The 21,338-nt window shown below is 38.3% G+C and overlaps 2 protein-coding genes across 4 annotated transcripts; both read right to left on the bottom strand.

Annotated features, from left to right (window-relative positions):
- Positions 1-3,280: 3,280 nt before the first annotated feature.
- Positions 3,281-6,069, bottom strand: LOC108681032 (SH3 domain-containing protein C23A1.17-like). Of its 3 annotated transcripts, none has more exons than XM_018169991.2 (2): positions 5,205-6,069; positions 3,281-5,159 (listed from the first exon to the last, which is right to left on the bottom strand). In XM_018169991.2, the coding sequence occupies exons 1-2, from the start codon at positions 6,067-6,069 to the stop codon at positions 4,675-4,677; spliced, it is 1,350 nt and encodes a 449-aa protein (XP_018025480.1). In that variant the 3' UTR covers positions 3,281-4,674. The 3 variants fall into 3 exon arrangements, with proteins under 3 accessions (XP_018025480.1, XP_018025479.1, XP_018025481.1); XM_018169990.2 differs by having other exon boundaries at positions 3,281-5,189; positions 5,220-6,069; XM_018169992.2 differs by having other exon boundaries at positions 3,281-5,264; positions 5,340-6,069.
- A 79-nt stretch (positions 6,070-6,148) lies between these two features.
- Positions 6,149-11,929, bottom strand: LOC108681033 (peptidyl-prolyl cis-trans isomerase FKBP8). The gene is made up of 9 exons (XM_018169993.2): positions 11,716-11,929; positions 10,379-10,503; positions 9,902-10,036; positions 9,299-9,372; positions 8,996-9,130; positions 8,435-8,570; positions 7,920-8,072; positions 6,680-6,898; positions 6,149-6,237 (listed from the first exon to the last, which is right to left on the bottom strand). Exons 1-9 carry the CDS (start codon positions 11,831-11,833, stop codon positions 6,154-6,156), a joined length of 1,179 nt encoding a protein of 392 aa, XP_018025482.1. The 5' UTR covers positions 11,834-11,929; the 3' UTR covers positions 6,149-6,153.
- Between the last annotated feature and the right edge of the window lie 9,409 nt (positions 11,930-21,338).

Below are 21,338 nucleotides of genomic sequence, written 5' to 3'. Positions count from 1 at the left end.
ACTATACTTGTTCTTGTATTTTTTAAACGATTTCGTACTTCGCAGAAATTTAAAACGTAAATTTTGAAATAAATGTAATACAATAGAAATATTTGCTTCATAAGTTACAGACTGTGTCGCTATGATTTAGATTATTGTCCAAATTTTGGCTTGTTCAAAATAATCGTTTGTACAGACTTTGTTCTGTCTCCCTTGTTTTCATGTTTTGCGAATGAAACGAAGTTTACATGCAAAAATATACTCCATTTTTTTCACAGAAAATAAAATAAACTCGCTCTATTACGCACAACCTGCAAGTGCCCGGATATACCTTTGAAAAATATAACTCAGTACTCACTGCAGTGAGTGACAGAGAGCGCATTTTCTCGTCGACGAAAACGTGAAGTCACGGACGAACAGACAGACGGACGGACATGGCGAGCACAATAGTGAATTTTTTCCATAAATGAGAAAATGCGCTAAAAACACAAAATATCCCACAAAATATATCCGGATCCACACTCCCACGGCATTACCAAAGCTGGCGTTGGGCTGCCGAGGGGGAGCAAATTGGACACCCCTCCCCCCCTCACCCCACACACATTTGGGGGCAGGGTGTCAAATTTGTGAAGGGTGGGGAAGGTGAGCAGGAAAGTAGGTGGGGAAGGTGAGCACGAAAGTAAGTGGGGAAGGTGAGAATGAAAGTAAGTGGGAAGGTGAGCACGAAAGTAAGTGAGGAAGGTGAGTGGTGAGAATGAAAGTAAGTGGGGAAGGTGAGCAGGAAAGTAAGTGGGGAAGGTGAGCACGAAAGTAAGTGGGGAAGGTGAGAATGAAAGTAAGTGAGGAAGATGAGCACGACAGTAAGTGGGGAATGTGAGCAACGGTGGGGGGAGGTGAGCACGAAAGTAGGTGGGGAAGGTGAGCAGAAAGTAAGTGGGGAAGGTAAGCACAAAGTAAGTGGGGAAGGTGAGCAGGAAAGTAACGGTTAGTGTCGCCAGGACGGCTGTCCCGGTTGCTGATGTCCCCCCAGTCGCCACATAAAATTCTCGTCGTAACCACCACGTCCATATTTTATTCCTTTTGGCTGCTGGTGCTTCTTTTTGATGATATTTCACCTGCGAACGCGGGGCTTAAGGGGAGAGTCTCAGTGCGGGGAAAAGAGCTCGAAATTTTTATGAAAATCGTTGCTAGTTTCTGTGAAAAGAGCGCGAAAGTGCTGAATAACACGTTATTTATTGTTATGAAGAAAGAAAAACCATGGATAGCTTTACGCTGATGTGGAAAGAGTGCGTATATGTTTTGTAAAAAACGTTATGGTGCGTGAAAACGACTGATTGTTGAAGGATTGTGAAATGAATGGCCGGATGAAGTAATGATCCGTTAACGCTGTAAACTGAACCTCAAGTGCAAGGTGACGAAGTTCCATTTGCTGTGAAAGAAGCGCTTAGATGCCGTACAGCTATAATATTTTGGTGCGCAAAGAATTCAAGAGCTGTCGTATGACGGCAGTTTAGGAGCCAAATTTCAGGTTCTCGCGTATCTACACAGTCCACAAACAAAGAATATAATGCTTCTTGTGTGGTTGCAAGGAAACCATAAAGGTCGTAAAAATGAGGAAAAATGTGGAAATTTTATCTAAAAAACACACACACACAAAAAAGAAAATTTAAATGGTGAATATATTGAAACAAACGAGCATATACGCCTAAAACTGACATATGAAACGAGTTCAACAGTGGAAGCAAAATCAAATCTCTATAATATTTTCGCAATATCGCCTGCTTCGCCAGAAAATTTTCCAGTGGAAAGTTTTGCGTTCAGTTAGATCTCCTCTACGCGTCCACGACAGCTTGACTGGTCTGACCCATTCCCTTACATTGACAAAATACGAACAGGAACTAAAAATACTTTTTAATGGATATGAATCCTTAACACTACCGTTGGGGGAAAAATTAGGAAAAAATCTTATTTTTTGAGTGAATTTCATGCGCTTTCAATAGCTGAACTTTGAAATTTTGCCACGGACGGATTTTGAAGGGAAAGACGCTGCCGGCAATAAATCGTTTCCGCTGCTGCCCTCGTTGCGGACGAGTTAGGAATAGTTTTGCGCACCGCCAGAGGGCGCCACGTGGCCGCTCAAACTTTCCCTCTCCAATTGTTTACACAATATCGCGTCATGTGACTTTATCCGAATCACTGACGTCAGTGACGTGACTGTAGATTTTCGAATCTCTGCCCTACTGATTCAAAATTCCCTACACGAATGAATTTCTTGTATACAGTCGTAGTTTTGTACACGAATGATTTATGTAGGATTCCTGAATCTTAGCTCTACTGATTCGTGGTATTTTCAAGTTTAACTATTCTCAAAGGAATTCTGTCGACTGTATGTAGGATTGCCTTTAATGGATCTCCCGGCTGTGAAGCCATGTCAACAGTCTGATAGCAGATAGCAAGCAGTCAAGTTGTCGACCATGTCACCCCTCGGCCCTCAGCTGCTCAGCAGATTCCACAACCTTACTAACAAAACTTGTGAGCCTGGCTACGTACCTACGCGTTCTATTCTGGAATGATTGGTGTACAAAATTGGTGGTGCACGCCGCTGCACGGCTGCGCTTCCTTGCTCGGGTACCTAACTCCTGCCACCTTTTTTTGAACAATGTTGTAACCTCAGTTTCTTTCCTATACTGTGGCAAAGTTTCATTGAACAGATTTTGTTGCGAAAAATACGGCCAAAAGGCCGACCAGCGGCCGGCGCCGTTGCTTATTCTTTTTAGTCAAGGGTGGGAGCCGTTACATTTATTCAGCTTGCTGCTAGTCCATAAAAACTATACTTAAAAGGCCATAACGTTATGTTGGATGCGATAATCATATAATGATAAGTATTGATAACATTGATAATGGTCTCGTTAGAAACTTGTATTTTTGTTAGTGAAATAGATAGATTTATCTGATGGCTGGCGAAAGAAATCTCGTGGTATTAGTGAATTTGTATTTCTAATGATTTGCGGCCTTGTGATCGCCGTACTTGTGTAACATTCTAGAATGTTCGTCGATTTTAATAATTTATCAGATGTCTGGATAATCCACTCCTGTTAGCTCACCGACTTTGCCTTTGGTGCTTCCAATTTCGAAGGAACTCTAGATCAAAATAACAGACGAATGAATTTACCATGAGAAATGTTAAAAAAAAATGAGACGTAAATTTTTCTTGAGGAGCAGCCGGTGGGTTGAAAACCTTTCGTTGCCGATGTATCACTTTCAGTTTGGCAATCAGAATGAAGGTTAAAGATTCGAGTCATACAAAGACAGTAATTTCTAAAACGTACAGTAGCTGTGCATGTAAACGATAGTGAACACCGAAAGTTCCCACAACTTTACGATAAACTGATTAGAAAAGCGGTTCTACCTATGACACGAGCTGCTTACACAGCAGGGCAAGCAACCGCATCAACGACACGGTCATACCCCGGCACCGCCCCATCATCAGCACAGCGTGGATGCAGCTATACGAGTCTTGTCAAAATTAGTGTAAGAATAGAGCTGCACCAGACGAAATCATTTCCTATACTAAAATGATGGTCGTTTTACACATGTTAATACGAGACTAGATTTTTAAGCTGCCATGACACCTTGACCTTTGGTCAGCGCTTTTGAAATTATCGCGGATTTGGACAACATCAATTTTCTCTTAGCTTAACCAGAATCCATAGGTTACTTCACGACTTGAGCAGCATGTACGCCATTGTGGCTAGGAGACATTTTGAAATCAGGTCCCAGATCGCAGTCAAACGTGGAAGGCGAAGCCACCTGTATGAGCCCTATCGTATGACGAGCATATCCAAGATTAGTATCTTATAAGGTATGAGATTAGTATACTAAATATGCTGGTTTCATACTTGAAGTTAAAAATAAATTAGTATTTGAACGCAGTCCCTTTCGCCCCTACTTTGATTAATTACCATATAGGTAACAAAAGCTAACCTCCCGGCGGCTGTCTCGTCGAAGCAATAGAACGATTCTCACTAGGCATTGAAGACACTCAGAAGCTGCAAGCTGTGGGAGACGTCTAGACTCTACGAAGGAATATATATTAGTGACTACTTTGCTGTAAAAGCTCGAACTTATTATTACTAAAATATAAACATTCAGAATACGCTCACAGAATCACTAGCTTCCAACATCTGGCACTCATAATCACAAATTTTAATAGCGCTGCCCGTATCTGATCTCGATTACTTCTCTGGAGAAGCAAGAGGATATCAATGCATACCCAAGTTTCGTCGCATCCCAGCATTTTGAACACAAAATATTTAATGATGGACGTGGGACTAAGGGGTATTAAATAATTGATATTTAACTTTAAAATATTCAATAAGGGACTTAATGGGGGAATGGGATAATCTCCACTCAAATAAAATAAATCATATCAAAATATCGCGACTAATTTTCTAGTTTGATTTATAACCATAAATGGTAATAAGTCATGGAATGTAAGGGTTAGTTGAAGGATGTGTACATGAAGTTAATTTTACATTGAAATATGGTTGATACTTGAATTATTTAGTAATGTTTCTGCTATATTAAAGTACATGAACGTCGACCTCATTGGCAATGAGTGCTTGAGTAGTTGGATTAGAGGAAAGTCCAGCAGTTTATCGTGGCCTCGCTAATTCATGATTGAAATGTAAACAATTAACGATTCACACGAGAGCGGCTGGGGGCGCTCATAATGCGATCCGATGAGACGTGAACTCGAGGACGTCCAGTGAACTGAGCGCTGGAAGAGATATCATGAACCCTTGTCGCCGTTTTGGACAGAGCGAGGACAGCAGGTGTGGGGACAGAGGAAATGGAGACAGAAGGAGCAAGGACCGAGGGAACGGAGACAGAAGAGGCAGGGACAGATGGAACGGAGACAGAAGGAGCGGGGACAGAAGGAGCAGGGGCAGATGGAACGGAGACAGAAGGAGCAGGGGCAGATGGAACGGAGACAGAAGGAGCAGGGACAGAAGGAGCGGGGACAGAAGGAGCAGGGACAGAAGGAATGGAGACAGAAGGAGCAGGGACAGAAGGAACGGAAACAGAAGGAGCAGGGACAGAGGAAACGGAGACAAAAAGAGAAGGAACAGATGGAGCGGAGACAGAAAGAGTGGGGACAAAATGAGTAGGGACAGAAGGAGCGGGGACAGAAGTAGCAGCGACAGAAGTAGCAGCGACAGAAGTAGCAGCGACAGAAGGAGCAGGGACAAAATGAGTAGGGACAGAAGGAGCGGGGACAGAAGGAGCGGGGACAGAAGGAGCGGGGACAGAAGGAGCGGGGACAGAAGGAGCGGGGACAGAAGGAGCGGGGACAGAAGTAGCGGCGACAGAAGGAGCAGGGAACGAGTGAGTAGGAGGAGACATGAACTGCATGGACGAAATCAGGACGTGCGGCTCAGTAGAAATTTCTGTACTATGATTGGCCTTATTGACATCAGCTTTGGAAATGCTCCCGTTGATAGAGGACACGGCCATGGATGCACTCGTGAGGATAGCCATTGTGGCCACTCGAGTATTCGGATACGGAGTAACCACAACTCGGGACATTGCATTTGAGTTGAGAGACTTTGGAACTTCAGACACGAGCAATGATGACTTCAACGAAGACATCGCTGATGTTTTAGAAAGTAGTGAAGTCAACTTCCACGTCGGTTTGTTTAAAGTTTCAAAGTCTGATAGAACAAGGGAGTGGAGAACAGCAGAAGATGAGTACACAGATCTCAGTGGGCTCGAAACGACTGCTGATACGGAAACTGACGTCTGCTTTCCACTAAGTGAAGTGATACTCGATTTGGTTCTAGCTGTGTGGAGTATATCTTCATAAGGAGTTGTTTGAGTGACTAAGAGTACAGTGGAGGTCAAATAAGTCATTTCGAATTGCGGAGTAGTCCCCATAGATGTTGATGCCTGAATAGATGTGGGGTACACTGTGGGCTTGATGTGCGTGGGAGAATGAGGAGTTAGCTGCAAAGAGGCAGGATGAATAGCAGAAAGCGTCTCGGGAGTAGACCAGTAATCTGGCAACTGGGCCGAAGGAGATGAAGTCATAATAGTATTTGGCTTGTTTTTATGGATGAACGCAGGGCTCCTTTGAGTGTACTCGGGAACGGAAGCAGCCCCTTTGAAGGGCTGTCATTGTAACAAATCCCGATACTTGTACGCCAGCAGCACAGCAACGATGCTCGTGAAGCAGATCAGGAACACGCGCCAAGGAAACTGCAACATTGAAATTCAGAATGAAACATGGAACAGGGATGACAGTTAGAAATTAATTTGTTTTTCTAATTAATTTAATGCATTTTTACTTTGATGGAAGAATTGTGTATCAATTTTAATTTATCATATAAATCGATCGCTTTAATATGATGAAAAAATTACAGGGCTACTGAAATAAGAATTTGAGTTCATGAGTAACACGAACCATGACTCGCTTATCAGCCTTAAGATACCCCCAGGTAACACATACCCAGAGTTGGTTTAGGGACACACACCCAAGGCCATGCTAAAAGCACCACCTTTTTCGACGGCGATTATGGTGCCATCTACCAGCGACACCGAGAATTTAACTGAGCTTCCCGAGGCTCGAACCCACGAGTAGCTCCTCTTATCCCGTTGCCGCCATAACTGCGCATACAGCGGCGCTAACCACTTGTCTCACCATCCTGAGGGTGGGGTGCCGGTCCGGCTCCCTGTTCTGCTCGTTTGGTCGCAGCCCCAGCATGCGCCTGTAGAGCGTCTTCTCGCTCTCGGTCTCCTGTCGCGCTGCGTCTGACATCTTGCTCAGCTCGGCATGGATGGCGCGGTTCTCAGGCTCCAGTCGCAGGGCCTCTTTCAGAAATTTGATGGCCTCAGTGCTGCGGCCTTTCAGGTGCAGGGCCTGGGGTACAATGCCGTGTTAAGAAGCAAACTTTTTACAATATACTTTACAAAATATTAAACCAGCACCTCATAATGCACACTTATGCCAAGATTTTTCGTGGTTGTAAGATATATAATTAATAGGTTTAAAATTATATTTACGGTAGCTAAAAATAAAAGAGAAGTCTGGCCAAGTGCAAGAGTTTGAAGCAAAGAAACTTTTCAATATAATAATAGCGGTTTCAGCCTTTATTAGGCCTTAGGCCTGTCACTGATTCTTAACATCGCAGAACATTCACAGCTTGTTGTGGTCTCGAACTCACAACTCACTGCTACAATTCTGCTGTGCCCGGCCTCCTCGCCGATTCTGACCAAAAACTGGCGCACAGAGCTGGGATCGAATCCGCGCCTCTCTGCGCCAATCTTGGTACTCTTAACTTTAACCACTGGGCCACCCTGCCCATAAGACAACACGGAAAAGCTACTTTTGACATCAATCTGCTCTGAGTGTAGAGAGGAAGAGCAATGGTCAACATTACTTCTTTTGACCAGCAGACTAAAGTTACACGCATCTGTTACGTTCCAAATATTGTGAAGGGAATATCCTAGTTAAAATATCGTAGAGATTATACAACTTCATTGGATCTGACTTGAATACGCGTGAGCTCTACCACTTAAGAAGGAAATTATAATTTCTTTTGAATGATTTCGCTTCGAAAATAAATCTATATTACAGTTTTACTGATATTCAGTAATAATATTGCCTCAAAAGTGTTTCTTGCAAAACCAAGCTTGCTGCTCAACAATAACGAGTGACGTGCTGCGTTCATCTTACCATTACTGAACATAATGAGTGACGTGCTGCGTTCACCTCACCATTACTGAACATAATGAGTGACATGCTGCGTTCACCTCACCATTACTGAACATAATGAGTGATATGCTGCGTTCACCTCACCATTACTGAACATAATGAGTGACGGCAAGTTGTGTTCATCTTATCCTCCCTGAAGATAATATTGACGTCTTGCTGTGTTCACCTTGCCTCTCCTGAAGAGAGCCTTGACGTTGTTGGGCTGGCACTGCAGGACGACCGCGACGCTGGCGAGGGCAGCGTCCAGAGCCCCCAGCTTGATCTGTGCGGCGGCCATGTTGTTCAGGGCCTTCAGGCGCTCCTCGAGGATAGCCAACACCTGGGGCAGCACAAATTTGCATGCAGATTTATAAATGATGATACACACACATTTACTGAACACAACTAAAGCATTGAGCAGGAAATAACTTGATAAAGGTAGAAAATAGGTATTATTTGAAAAATGTACGACAATCAAACACTCCCTGTTTGTTATGGGATGAGTTATCTCATAGTCTTATTTGATAGAGAAAGAAGTCAATGAATATAATTATGTATTGTTGCAAACATCAAAACTTGATTTGAAATCTTATGATATTTGTTGCCCATTTATGCTGCTTTATATCTCGTAATGCTTCTTAGAGATGGGAGGCTCATGATCAATTCTGTATCGAGACAATTAGAAATAAAATTAATGCAGACCTCAGGTTTGGCTTCCTGATCAAAGTTGACCTCCTCTGTATCATCAAGGAAGTCCACGGCGGCCTTGTAGCACTGAACTGCTTCACTGTAGTCACCTCTGTTGAACCACCAGTTGCCACGAATACGCTTGCGGTTCCTAGTGATGTGAAGACATAAGAGTGCAAGCTTTAAACAACACATTGGATTGTAATGAGCAGCTTGGACATACCCAAATGAGGTTCTATTGGCACATTGATTTCATATGGACTGCGAGGTTAATCCAGTATATTGCAAATTTTTTCCAGATAATAAAACATTACAACCACCCAAAAACTGGGGTCAGAGAAAGTGCGGTTGGTGCTTTTAAAGCCTAATGCAGGCTAGAGAACCGACAGAGAGCTAGGAGAACTGCATCCAGCCACTTAGATAAATATAAGACTGAATTTAAACCTAAATTCAAAAATTTCAACTGAATGTTAAGTTTCAAGATTGAGTGAAAAATTCAGTAGCTGAGACACTGGGAAATGTGCTATCATACATAAATAACTTATAGCATATGTTGAATAATACTATAAGGCTTACCCAATCTGCTGTCTTTCATCTATTGGAAGAGATTCTGGAATGTCTTCAGGCTTGTAGTCTAGAAGCTTGACTGTGCAGAGGAGTGATGCGTCTGCAGGTACTCTTTCACCATCTCCTTTGCTGCCGTATGCAAACCTGGCCAACAAAATGCACCCATGAACTTCATTACTACATAAAATTAATGAAAATGTAATCCCGATAGAAACAAGAATGTTAAACATCTTAATTCTTCTGAAATAAAATCTAAAATTCAAGTAATTTTTCTTATTAGCATTGAGAAAAAATAATTGTTAACCAACACACCTAGAGTGGATGTAAACTTCTGATTCTTCACCTCTGTCCATGAGCGGCACGACAAGGTCCAGTCCAGGGATTACCTGAATCATGCAAAATGTAAGCCATATTGTTTGAGTTGATTGGTACAGCTGTGTTAGATGCTCCTCATATATATACCAAGATTAGTGGCCAAGTAAGTTGACCTACAAATATCTACAACAGTAAAATAAGTTGCCACCCTATTTTTTGCCAACTATCGTCCATTCCATGCACATTGAATGAGGAGTAAAACAAACTCAGCCAGAAAGAAAGAAAAATTTTTTAAAAGTCTCTCAATTAATTAGATATTTTTTTAACATAATAATAATTCAATAAAATCTGCGTGAATATTTTTGAAAGTTCAAGTAAAAGTTAAATACTTTCAGGTCAAACAGCTATGGCAATTAACTTGCACAGAAGTTATAGTCAGCAATCTATGGCATCAGCATAAATTTAAAAAGGTCAGGCTTTTTCATGTTACAGGAAAATAAGGACAAAACTTCAAGCTCTCCAATTTGGCTTAGGGCTTAAGCTTGCATGTTAGAAAAAAAATTAATATTTGCAATGAATGCAGCAAACTTGACAACACACCTCACTGTCCCCTAAAGTGAAGTAGAGTGTGTGTGTGTCCTCTACAAGTGTGCCATCTGAAAGCCGCATTGTTAGCTCAATGCACACGGTGTCTCCTCGGACAGGTCGTGTCTCTACAATTCCTGCCACAAGAACCTGAAGAAAAAGGCACATCTTTTTAAAGGAGCCACGGGCACTAAGTGATTTTGTGCAAGCAATGTTTGCTCAACGCGTCTCAAAAAAATATTGTTTACAAAAGACAGTACACATTATTGGGTGCAGTACTCAAAATTTATAACAAAATTTATAAATGTCCACAAATTTTTAATAGTTTTATTTTTAATAGTTTTACGAGTATGTGGAGCTGGAATTAGCTGTAAGAATTTTAATGCACCGACCCATCTTACTTTTGATTAAGCTAAGGAGAATCTGGTATATGATTGAATAGAAATTAGCCTATTCATAAACTTGAGTTAATAGCTTCCTACTTTGTTTTACCTTTTTCTTGAGGTCACCAGACCCTATGATGTCCATCCACTCATCAGGAGTTTCTTCAATGTCTCCCTGCACCTCAACCTCCTCCACTCCTGTAGGCAACTCAAGGTCAGCTCCTGCACTCTCATCTGCAAATGAAGACATAAAACAATATCAGTTACACAACAATCAAAACTTCACCCAAAGTACAACTGTGACAACCACACAACAATAACAATTACACAAACAAAAATAACAGGTTAATCCACATGACAATGATAATTACACCCACACAAAAATATCAATTTGATTTTTTAGTACACTAGATGCAGTAACATGTATTTCCCCTACAACAGAGAGTTAGGAGATATGAATATTTTTGACCTGAGTACAAGTTGCTATGATGTAAGGTAATAAGCCAGGTGAATTTGCCCTGAACTGAATTTTTTTAAATAAGTTATCTTGGAAGCAAAGCCTCAATAAAAATCCCTGGAGACAAATTCTTAGCCATTCTGCATCTAGACAACTTTGAGAAGACATGAACTTTGGGGGAAAATTTAAAAACCCCAGGAGGTTATGGTTATGGTTATGCAGAATGTTATATATATTATATTTTATAATATTTCTTCCATCTGATTTTTATGAAATCAAAAACATTGATTGCCGCTGACTACCGTAGATCCCATTGAGATCATTAGAAGAAGATAGATTCCATGTGAAAAAAAAACAATGTGGACAAAAACATCTGCAAGTAACCAAAAGAATGAAAAATGCGTATAAGCTTATTCTATACTTCATTGAACTCTTGGTAAATAGGATCAACAGTGAAAGTTCCTCCGTATACCATATATGAAACATATCAGTGCTACAGATGCAAACCTATGTAATATTTTTATAGCATCAAATGCTGTTGACAAATTATTCTGAAGTTAACATAATGAATTTTTTTACATAAAAAACATTGTTTGGCACACAATTTAATTCATACTTGCAGTCATGTCAGACAGCATGCATTTATCTCACAAGCAATAATGTACTCAAGCAAAATGAGTACATTTTTATGTAATATATTGCCTCTAAATTGAAGAAAAAAAATTTCGAGTGTAAACAGATTTTCAGATAAATTACAAACTTCAAACTAATTACCATGATTTCAAAAATAAATTTGGAGAGAATTCATATTCATAGCATTAAAAAGAGATTTATAGCTCAAAAAAATGAACTTTAGGCTCAAAAATTTTTTCTAATGGCTTAAAATTTTAACAACTTGTGGCCTTAAAAATTCAGGTACCATACAGCTTGACAGTGAATCTATCCCTTATCTGACACTATCTTTATAGATGAGCAAGGGACTGACTCACCTAAAGAGTTGATAGATGAAGCAGCCACATCTTTGTCACCATCAAGGAAAGAAGAGTCATCTAAGCTGGCCATACTATCCTCACTTGGTGCTTTATTGATGCCTTTTTCTTTTGTCATCTGGACAAGAAGTTCCAACACTTCCTATTAAAGAGATTTTATTTGTAATACTTTTTGGACGTGGTTTTGGGGTGAAGTTACCTGGAAGAACATCATAGTCAGGTCTTTGAAACACCATGAGCCAGTCATGGCATACATAGTATTCATTTAATGGGGGGTGATTGAGAGAAAATCATGAATAGAACAGAGGAATAATACAACACAAGTGAGAGAGATAGTTTATGTTAAGGGTTAGATAGGTCACATGGGTGCAGATGAGGCCAGTTGACATTGAAATAAAGAGAAAAATTCTTAAAACTTATTTTTTCTGTTATCACTACATTATTTTTTAGTTATTATCATGTTATTTTGGCATTTATATTAAATAAGAGAAGAGCTTGGGTGTAACTGTTTGTCTTTATTATTATTTTGCAATGAAGCTGTTGTTTATTGCTGTTGTGCATCCAAACCTAGACTTTGGAAATGCCATGTGCAGTGTGGTGACCAAAACTAGAATAGGACAAAAATTTAGTCAAGAGTGTTCAAAGACGTGCAAAAAGAATAATTCCGGGATTAAAAGGCAAGCGTTATGAAGAAAGATTAATGATTATGAAGCTTCAAACCCTCTGTTATCAACATCAGTGTGGTGACCTCATTGAAGTACCCATGGTTTGAAGCACCCATGGGTACCCCATACCCATGGTTTATATTATATACCAGGTCCCAGGAGTCCTAGAATTTAAAACAAGAACCAACACCAGGAAGCACGGCTATAAACCAAAAAAACTGCGTTGTAACACATCCATGCAGCAACATTACTTCTCACTTTGATTCACTAACATGTGGAACAGCCTACCTGACAGCATTGTTGACGTTCTGAGTATGAATGCCTTTAAGAACAGACTAGACAAAGCTATGCAGGAGCACATGTTCAGTTGCAAAATGCCTAGCACCTTATTGACCAATAAGTTCAGCAGCTATCTCAAAGAATCGTCAGTTGTGGAAAGATTGGGCTCAGAAGCCAGATCCCTTGTGGAATCAAGTCAAGAAAAGTCCAAGAATCAGCAACAAGGCCATGGGCCTATTTCTTCAGTGCTGACAATTCTATTCTATTAGCATTAGTAAAATATTTGTTATTTGTTTTCTCACACATCACACAATATGAGCTAACACAGTCACAATTCTCTGTCTCTTGTACTCTACACCTTTTAAAAATATAAATCTAATCACTTTCAGTTATCCCAGAAGTTACTAGCATTGTCACCACTATTTCCTAACAAACTATCATGGCAATATACTCATCTCCTCTTTCACACATCTCATCCAATATTGCTTTCAAGATTATAAGCATTTCTCTGGTAAATATTTATATACATCTATGACTGACCAAACTCAATCTTAAGGAATTCCAGTTTTCCCTACACCTTATCACATATCAGGCAAACAAGCTTCGGCAGGGTTGGCGATTTTTTTTTATTTTTTCATGATTTTTTTTATTCATTTGATTTTTATGATTTTTTCAGCTTTTTTGTCTTTTTGAAGTGTTATTTTTTATGTTGCAATTAGCCTACTAACAATAACAGTATATGGATCATAATGATGGCTAAAAAGAGCACTTATTGCCTTCAATAATGGCCAACAGGCCAAGGTGGTGTTTACCACTTAGGGATTTTTGGGCAAACAATTATTGATAAGTCTATTCATTAGCTTTGTAAAGTTTGTATGGAGCAAGGTAATGAGCTAAATATTGACCATTTAAATGGCTTCAATATACAAAAACACTTCAGGAATGCAGATCTTCCAAACATTGAAGGGTCACATAACAGATACCGGTAGGTATCTGTTATCACAGGGCACAGTGCACAACACTATCAATAGATCTATTAGTTTCATGTCCTATAAATCTACCAGACTCTACCCTCTATACACACCGACTAGTAGTGACTGAGTGACTGACTGCACTGTTCCCATTTACTTCAGACCAATAAACCAATACTTAACATAAACTGAACGATAACCAAACAAACCTCATACGACTTGAAACGAGACTTAAGTTATGAGAAAAGCTAACACTGTTTGAATTAAACATGTGCACAATTCAAATATTTTATATCCATTCACTGCATTTAATTATTTTATATATAGTCTTATAATTGTAATTGTTTTGTTTCTAGTTTTCAATTAACATATTTAAAGATTGAAATTAAATATTTTAATTAGAATACTCGTATTAGGGTGGAAAATCTTTCTAATTGCCTAAAAGGTCAATACACTTGCAACCTCTCAATATGAAGGGTGGGCAGAACTGATTGAGCAGTTTTGAGGTAAAATAAAAGAGTAATGGAGGTACATAAAGAAGAAAGCTTATTTTCCTAGAGGTTAGCATAACATACCATTTAGAATACTAATGTTTTGAAAACAATATCTGGAAGATGGGGGCCATTAGCTGCAACACACTAGCTGTTGGAGTCACTCTCGGAAGAGGGAGTAACCGTGACACAGTGAATTTTGATCGCTATGCTGCAATGTTGCAAAATTTCTTGCAGCCCTGGATGGAAAATATTGTTGAAAATGAAGCATTGCAAGATGTGTGGTTCCAGCAGGATGGGGCTACAGCTCACACAGCCTGAATGTCACTCAATATTTTGAGATGCATGTTTCCCTGATGTCTTTTGTCTCCGAGGGGTGATTTACAGTGGCCTGCTAGGTCACCTGATTTGAGCATTTGCAATTTCTTTCTTTGAGCACATCTAAAAGAAAGGGTGTTCAGAAGTCACCCTCACACCCTACCACAGCTAAGGGAACGGATTATTGCAGCCGAGGTTATAGCCATACCTTGCCATATGTGTGAACGTGCTGTAGAAAACTTCCAAGAACAACTCCCAACAGTGTGATGCAGCTAACAAACCCCATCTTCCTGATACTGTTTTCAAAACATAAGTATTTTAAATGGTATGTTATGCTAATCTTGAGGAAAATAAACTTTTTTCTTTATGTACCTCCATTACTCTTTTAATTTGCCTCAAACCTGTTCAATCAGTTCTGCCCCACCCTGTATAAGCTAGCTAACACATTTAAATTGTATATTGTTATCAAAATATAACAAATATTCAAATAGTTAAAGACTACTTATAGCCTTATAAGAATTAGTTAAGCTGCTAGCTACGTACAATGTATTGCACAATTGATGCCTCTGTACCAAAACATTCAATTTATTGGAACCAAATACACACTAAAGGCAAGTTAGGCAACAAGTTTATATACCAATTTGTCATCCATAGTACATTTATACTAAACCATGAATAACAATACCTCAATATAAATTAAAGACTGCCACTCAATATATTTAAATATATGAAAAAATCAAAAAAATCGAAAAAAATAAAAAAAATCATGATTTTTATATAAAAGAATCAAGTGATTCAATCACATGATTCAGGGTTGGCGATTTTTTTTATTTTTTTTTTAAATCAAAAAATCAAAAATCAATGATTTTCTTGATTTTTTCATAATTTTTTCGATTTATTTGATTTTTTGATTTTTTCAACTTTTTTGACTTTTTGAAGTGTTATTTTTTATGTTGCAATTAGCCTACTAACAATAACAGTACGGTATATGGATCATAATGGATGGCTAAAAAGGGCACTTATTGCCTTCAATAATGGCCAACAGGCCAAGGTGGTGTTTACCACTTAGGGATTTTTGAGTAAACAATTATTGGTAAGTCTATTCATTAGCTTTGTAAAGTTTGTATGGAGCAAGATAATGAGCTAAATATTGACCATTTAACTGGCTTAAATATACAAAAACACTTCAGGAATGCAGATCTTCTAAACATTGAAGAGTCACATTACAGATAGGTAGCTGATAGCACAGTGCACAGCACTATCAATAGATCTACTAGTTTTATGCCCTATAAATCTACCAGACTCTACCCTCTATACACACCAACTAGTAGTGACTGAGTGACTGACTGCACTGTTCCCATTTAATTCAGACCAATAAACCAATACTAAACATAAACTGAATGATAACCAAACAAACCTCATACAACTTGGAACGAGACTTAAGTTATGAGAAAATCTAATACTGTTTGAAATAAACATGTGCACAATTCAAATATTTTATATCCATTCACTGCATTTAATTATTTTATATATAGTCTTATAATTGTAATTGTTTTGTTTCTAGTTTTAAATTCTCATATTTAATGATTGAAATTAAACATTTTAATTAGAATACGGTACTCATATTAGGGTGGAATATCTTTCTAATTGCCTAAAAGGTCAATACAATCTCAACCTCTCAATATACAGTGTGGGGGAGAACTAATTTAGCAGTTTTGAGGTAAATAAAAGAGTAATGGAGGTACATAAAGAATAAAGTTTATTTTCTTAGAGGTTAGCATAACATACCATTTAGAATACTTATGTTTTGAAAACAATATCTGGAAGATGGGGGCCATTAGCAGCAACACACTGTTGGAGTCGTTCTCAGAGGAGGGAGTAACCGCAACAGTGAATTCCGATCGCTATGCTGTAATGTTGCAAAATTTATTGCAGCCCAAGATGAAAAACATTGTTGAAAATGAAACCTTGGGAGACATGTGGTTCCAGCAGGATGGGGCTACAGTTCACACAGCCCAAATGTCACTCAATGTTTTGAAACACATGTTTCCTGGACGTCTGGTGTCTCTGAGGGGTGATTTACAGTGGCCTGCGAGGTCACCTGATTTGAGCATTTGCAATTTCTTTCTTTGAAGACATTTAAAAGAAAGAGGTTCAGAAGTTTCCCTCACACCCTACCACAGCTAAGGGAACAGATTATTGCAGCAGAGGTTATGGCCATACCTCGCCATATGTGCAAACACGCTGTAGAAAACTTTCAAGAATGACTCAAGCAGTGCGATGCAGCTAACAAACCCCATCTTCCTGATATTATTTTCAAAGCATAAGTATTTTAAATGGTATGTTATGCTAATCTTGAGGAAAATAAACTTTCTTCTTTATGTACCTCCATTACTCTGTTATTTTGCCTCAAAACTGTTCAATCAGTTCTGCCCCACCTTGTATAAGCTAGCTAACACATTTAAATTGAATATTGTAATCAATATATAACAAATAGTTAAAGACTACTTATAGCCTTATAAGAATTAGCTAAGCTGCTAGCTATGTACCATGTATTGCACACTTGATGCCTCTGTACCAAAAACATTCAATTTATTGGAGCCTAATACACACTAAAGGCGACAAGTTTATATACCAATTTGTCATTCATAGTCCATTTATACTAAACCATGAATAACAATACCTCAATATAAATTAAAGACTGCCACTCAATATATTTAAATATATGAAAAAAAAAAATAAAAAAATAAAAAAAAAATGATTTTTTTATAAAAAATCAAGTGATTTAATCACATGATTTAATCATTTTGATTTAATCATTGCCAACCCTGAAGCTTCCGTAATTTTATTTCAACAGTATGTAAAATCCATTAGGAATAGGTACTGTATAGGGCAAAAATTTCTACATATCATGGGACAAAAAGATCAGTTAATGGGGGATTTTAAAAAAATGAAGGCAAAAATGTAGGTATTGTTTTTCTCAACCTCTACTGACAAAATTAGTTAAGGACCATTGAAATGGATTTAATTGAGTGTGAGCAGAGAGGTTTTCATCTCATCTATTGCCCAACTGGAAATTTAAGGTAATGAACAGGTGTACTTTAACTTATATGTAATAATTCTCATGGATTTACACAGGCAAGCAGTTGCACAGATATCATAAGAGATCTTGAACATTCTCACAGAATTACTACCTATGTTTTCAAGATTCAATATTTAAATGGATAACCTGTCTCATCAGTCTAATAAAGATTACCATTTTCATTGCCCTAATCATAAAGCTTAGAAAAAACACACATAATTGTTTGGTTGTACAGCATTCATCGTAGCTTCTTCCACAGACAATGTCACTCTGCAAGCAGCAGTTGCCACCCCCGCATCTTCTATAATGCAGACACACAAGCAGCTACATTAAACTTTGCAGTAGAGTTCTTGATATATGTTTGAATAATCTATGATGCTTTTTAGTAGAGTTACAAATTTAAATTATGAATTAAAAAAATAAATGAGAACATTAAAAATCCATGCTAAGAATCATGTTTTTTTAAATTAACCTTGTGACAAACGTGCAAACATTTAACTTTGTCTTTGCATGTTTGTTTGGACATGGATCATGTTTAGCTGTTAGTTTTGTTAGAAAACCTGAGAAAATAGTATTCAGTTTTAGTATTCTAAGCAACTGAATTGCAATAAACAATATTAGTTGATTAGAAATTTTTATAGAGTAAGTAAAAACACATCTTACTGATAGACTTATCATACAAATTTAGATTAAATGCATTGGACAATCTATGCTATTATAAGATCCAAACATCAGTCCTTACATTTATAACTATTATTTATATAAATAATACTTGCACAAAATATCAAGTTTTCATTGATAAAAATGACACAATCAAAAACATTAATGCATGACTACTAACAATAATTTAAATTATTACTTTGTTAAACAATTACTTCAATGCAATGAGTCTTGAATGTCAGTTACTAATAAATTTGTAATATAGGAGAATTTGTATCTTTCATTTTTTTCACATAACTAGGCTATATTGATGTATCATTTGTTGGTATCCCTGCTATCGTCTTTGTTTATGTTTTTCGTTAGGATGGTAATCCTGATCGCAACGGAAGGAGTTTTCATGTCTCAGCTTATTGCATCAGTGGTCAGTTTTGTATTTGAGGATTGAATCATAGGTAGTTTTTCATGTATTTGTGAGTGAATGTACATAGTGAAGATGTTATTCTTTGCAATTTCCATCAATAGTGACATAACTACATTATTGTATTATGCACTTAAAATAAGAAATGCAGCATTACGCATTAAATTAGCACCAGTGCGTTAACATTGTGTGCAACTGCACATTAGGGGCAGTCCATTCTAGCTTTCTAACGCTGATTGGATATGGATTCCAGTGGCTGTGATGTTGCACATGTTCTGATGCCAATTGGATTCTTGTGACTGTGAAGTTGCACATGTTCTAGCAATGATTGGATTCATGTGACTGTGACATTGGACGCGTTCAAGCATTGATTGGATCCTTGTTACTGTGATCATGTAAGCTCTCTTTTTTTGCAATGAAATAGCTGTGGCACAGTGGCAGCTTGCAGAGACTTGTCAGTGATGATGATGGACTGAAAGTGGAACTTTGAAGTATGTTGGCCTTTCCAGATTTTTAGGTCATGCTTTCCAATTTGCTATGTTTACCAGTTAATGTATTTCCCCTCTGGAATTTCATGCTGGACAAATACACTTTGCATGCTTTAAATGTATTAAAATTAGGTTTTTATTTCAAGTGTCTTGGATTCACCCCATTCCCAGGGGCCCATGGTGCAGAAGGTGGAAGCAGCGTTGCCAATATATGGGTTTTTAAGCCCAAAGCGTCGCCGGCCATTTTCAAGATGCGTCGCCAGGTAATTTTTAATGAAAAGCCATTTACGCTGAGTAATGAAAAACTATTTACAAGCCACATTATTTACAAGGTTGCATGCACGTGTTACCCCAAATAACTAATTTTACCATAAAAACAGTCCAATTGTACAGCAAGTGTCAACTGAACATGTGATGATGCAGTCTGACCGCTCTAATGTGACCGCAACTACATTTTGTTTACATTTTTTTGGCGGGAACTCATCGCAACTGATTTCCGGACAAGCTTTACTGCATCCTGATCCATCCAACCGTCCAATGTACAGGAAACCTTACTTTTTTTCTAAATAGTGTGCCAAAGCCTGACAAATATATTAAATGCAAGAATTACAATCTAAATGTGTCGGCAAGATCTTCTGAAGGCGTAAATTTTGCTACTGAAGCGTCGCCAAAGATCTTGCAATATTCATCCACTCTCTGCACAGTGGCCAGGGGTAATGTCAAATGTGGGATGCTTTTATTTTGCGTCTGGCACTTTATCAATGTTTATGAAATGTAAGATTGCCTTCAACAAAGTTTGTTGAAGCCTTGAAGGTGAAGAGATGACCTCACTCAGGCTAACTGTCACTGATAACTGAGAAGTGAGAATCTGAGATAAACTGTCCTGTCCTGGTGAGACTGTGAATGTGTTACTGTGTGACACTGTCACAGTGACATTGTCACACCTGGACATGGCGTTAATTGCTGGCTTTCAAATTTTCACTTGCAGCCACAGACAAATTTTACTTGCTTGTAGGAGGCGGCTGTTATTTCAGGATTTCCCTTCTTTCAACTGTGTTGATTTATCTCCAAGTTATTAGAATTTAGGAATAATAGGATTATTGGATAACCGGTGATTACTAGCAGCGCTGCAGTAGCTTCCAGAATCTAGAGTGCTATTCAGTACTCCCAGTCCCAGCTGGCATAGGATACTCGAGTAGCAAGTCGATGCAAAAAATTCAAAAATGACGTAAATTAGCCATTAGCGTGGGCCGTGCAGCTGTCTTTCTTTTCTTTCTAATTTATTCTTATAGGAGCACTGGAAGCTAGTCCATAAGGCCCCTTGCCTAAACTGGGTTTAATTGGTACCACCTAACAGTTTAACAGCTCTGAAAGTTAAAATCTGAAACAAAGAGAGAACACACACACAGAAAAGAAAAAAAAAAGAAGAAAGTGCCCACACAGCCTTTGATGCATTTTGAGTGTAAACTCTTTGTGATGGCACACAGACATGCATTTCAAAAACACCACCTTGACTTAGGAGCGATTACCCGCCTGACTTAAGCATATCAGTAAGCGGTGGAAAAGAAACCAACAGGGATTCCCTTAGTAAGGGCGACTGAACAGATGATAAAAACAATAAATAATAATAATAAATAAATGAAAATAATACATTTTTAATGCAAAAATTAAACATAGATAATAATAAGGATAAAAGTAATGAATTAAATAAATATTAAGGAAAAACAAACAACAAAACAACAAATAAAATAAAACAACAAAGAAAATACAAAAATTAAAAATTAATACAAAAAAATCAATAACTAAATAAATTATAGTACAAAAGAAAATAAAATATGAATGCAATAACATAATGACGGCAAACCCGCTGAAGAAAACAAAACACGGCAGAGCCATGGAACCAGGCAGAGCCGCAAAGCACACCTATATACACCTGCATCTATATCTATACAGCAGTTCATATCTATATACACATGGACCTCCTCAGAGAGGTGGCCAGCAAGTCAGCACCAAACGCTACAACATTGGGTGCTACCACTACAGTCAGTCATCAGGCAATTATTCTATTCAGCAGTTTAAGATCTAATCCAGTGTTAGTTGTCACACCCATGCCCTAACTTGCGCCACACACGAGATCATTATGCTAATTGAAGGTCCAGCCTGGGTGGGGGCAGCCTGGAGCTTCTTTTGACTTAGCAGCCAAGGCAAGAGAGATGAACTTTGCAGAACAACTAAATAAAACACAATCTCC

Source organism: Hyalella azteca, unplaced genomic scaffold (assembly GCF_000764305.2).
Source record: "Hyalella azteca isolate HAZT.00-mixed unplaced genomic scaffold, Hazt_2.0.2 contig15455, whole genome shotgun sequence".
NCBI classification, from domain to species: domain Eukaryota; kingdom Metazoa; phylum Arthropoda; class Malacostraca; order Amphipoda; family Hyalellidae; genus Hyalella; species Hyalella azteca.
This window is presented reverse-complemented; position numbering and strand designations above follow the sequence as displayed.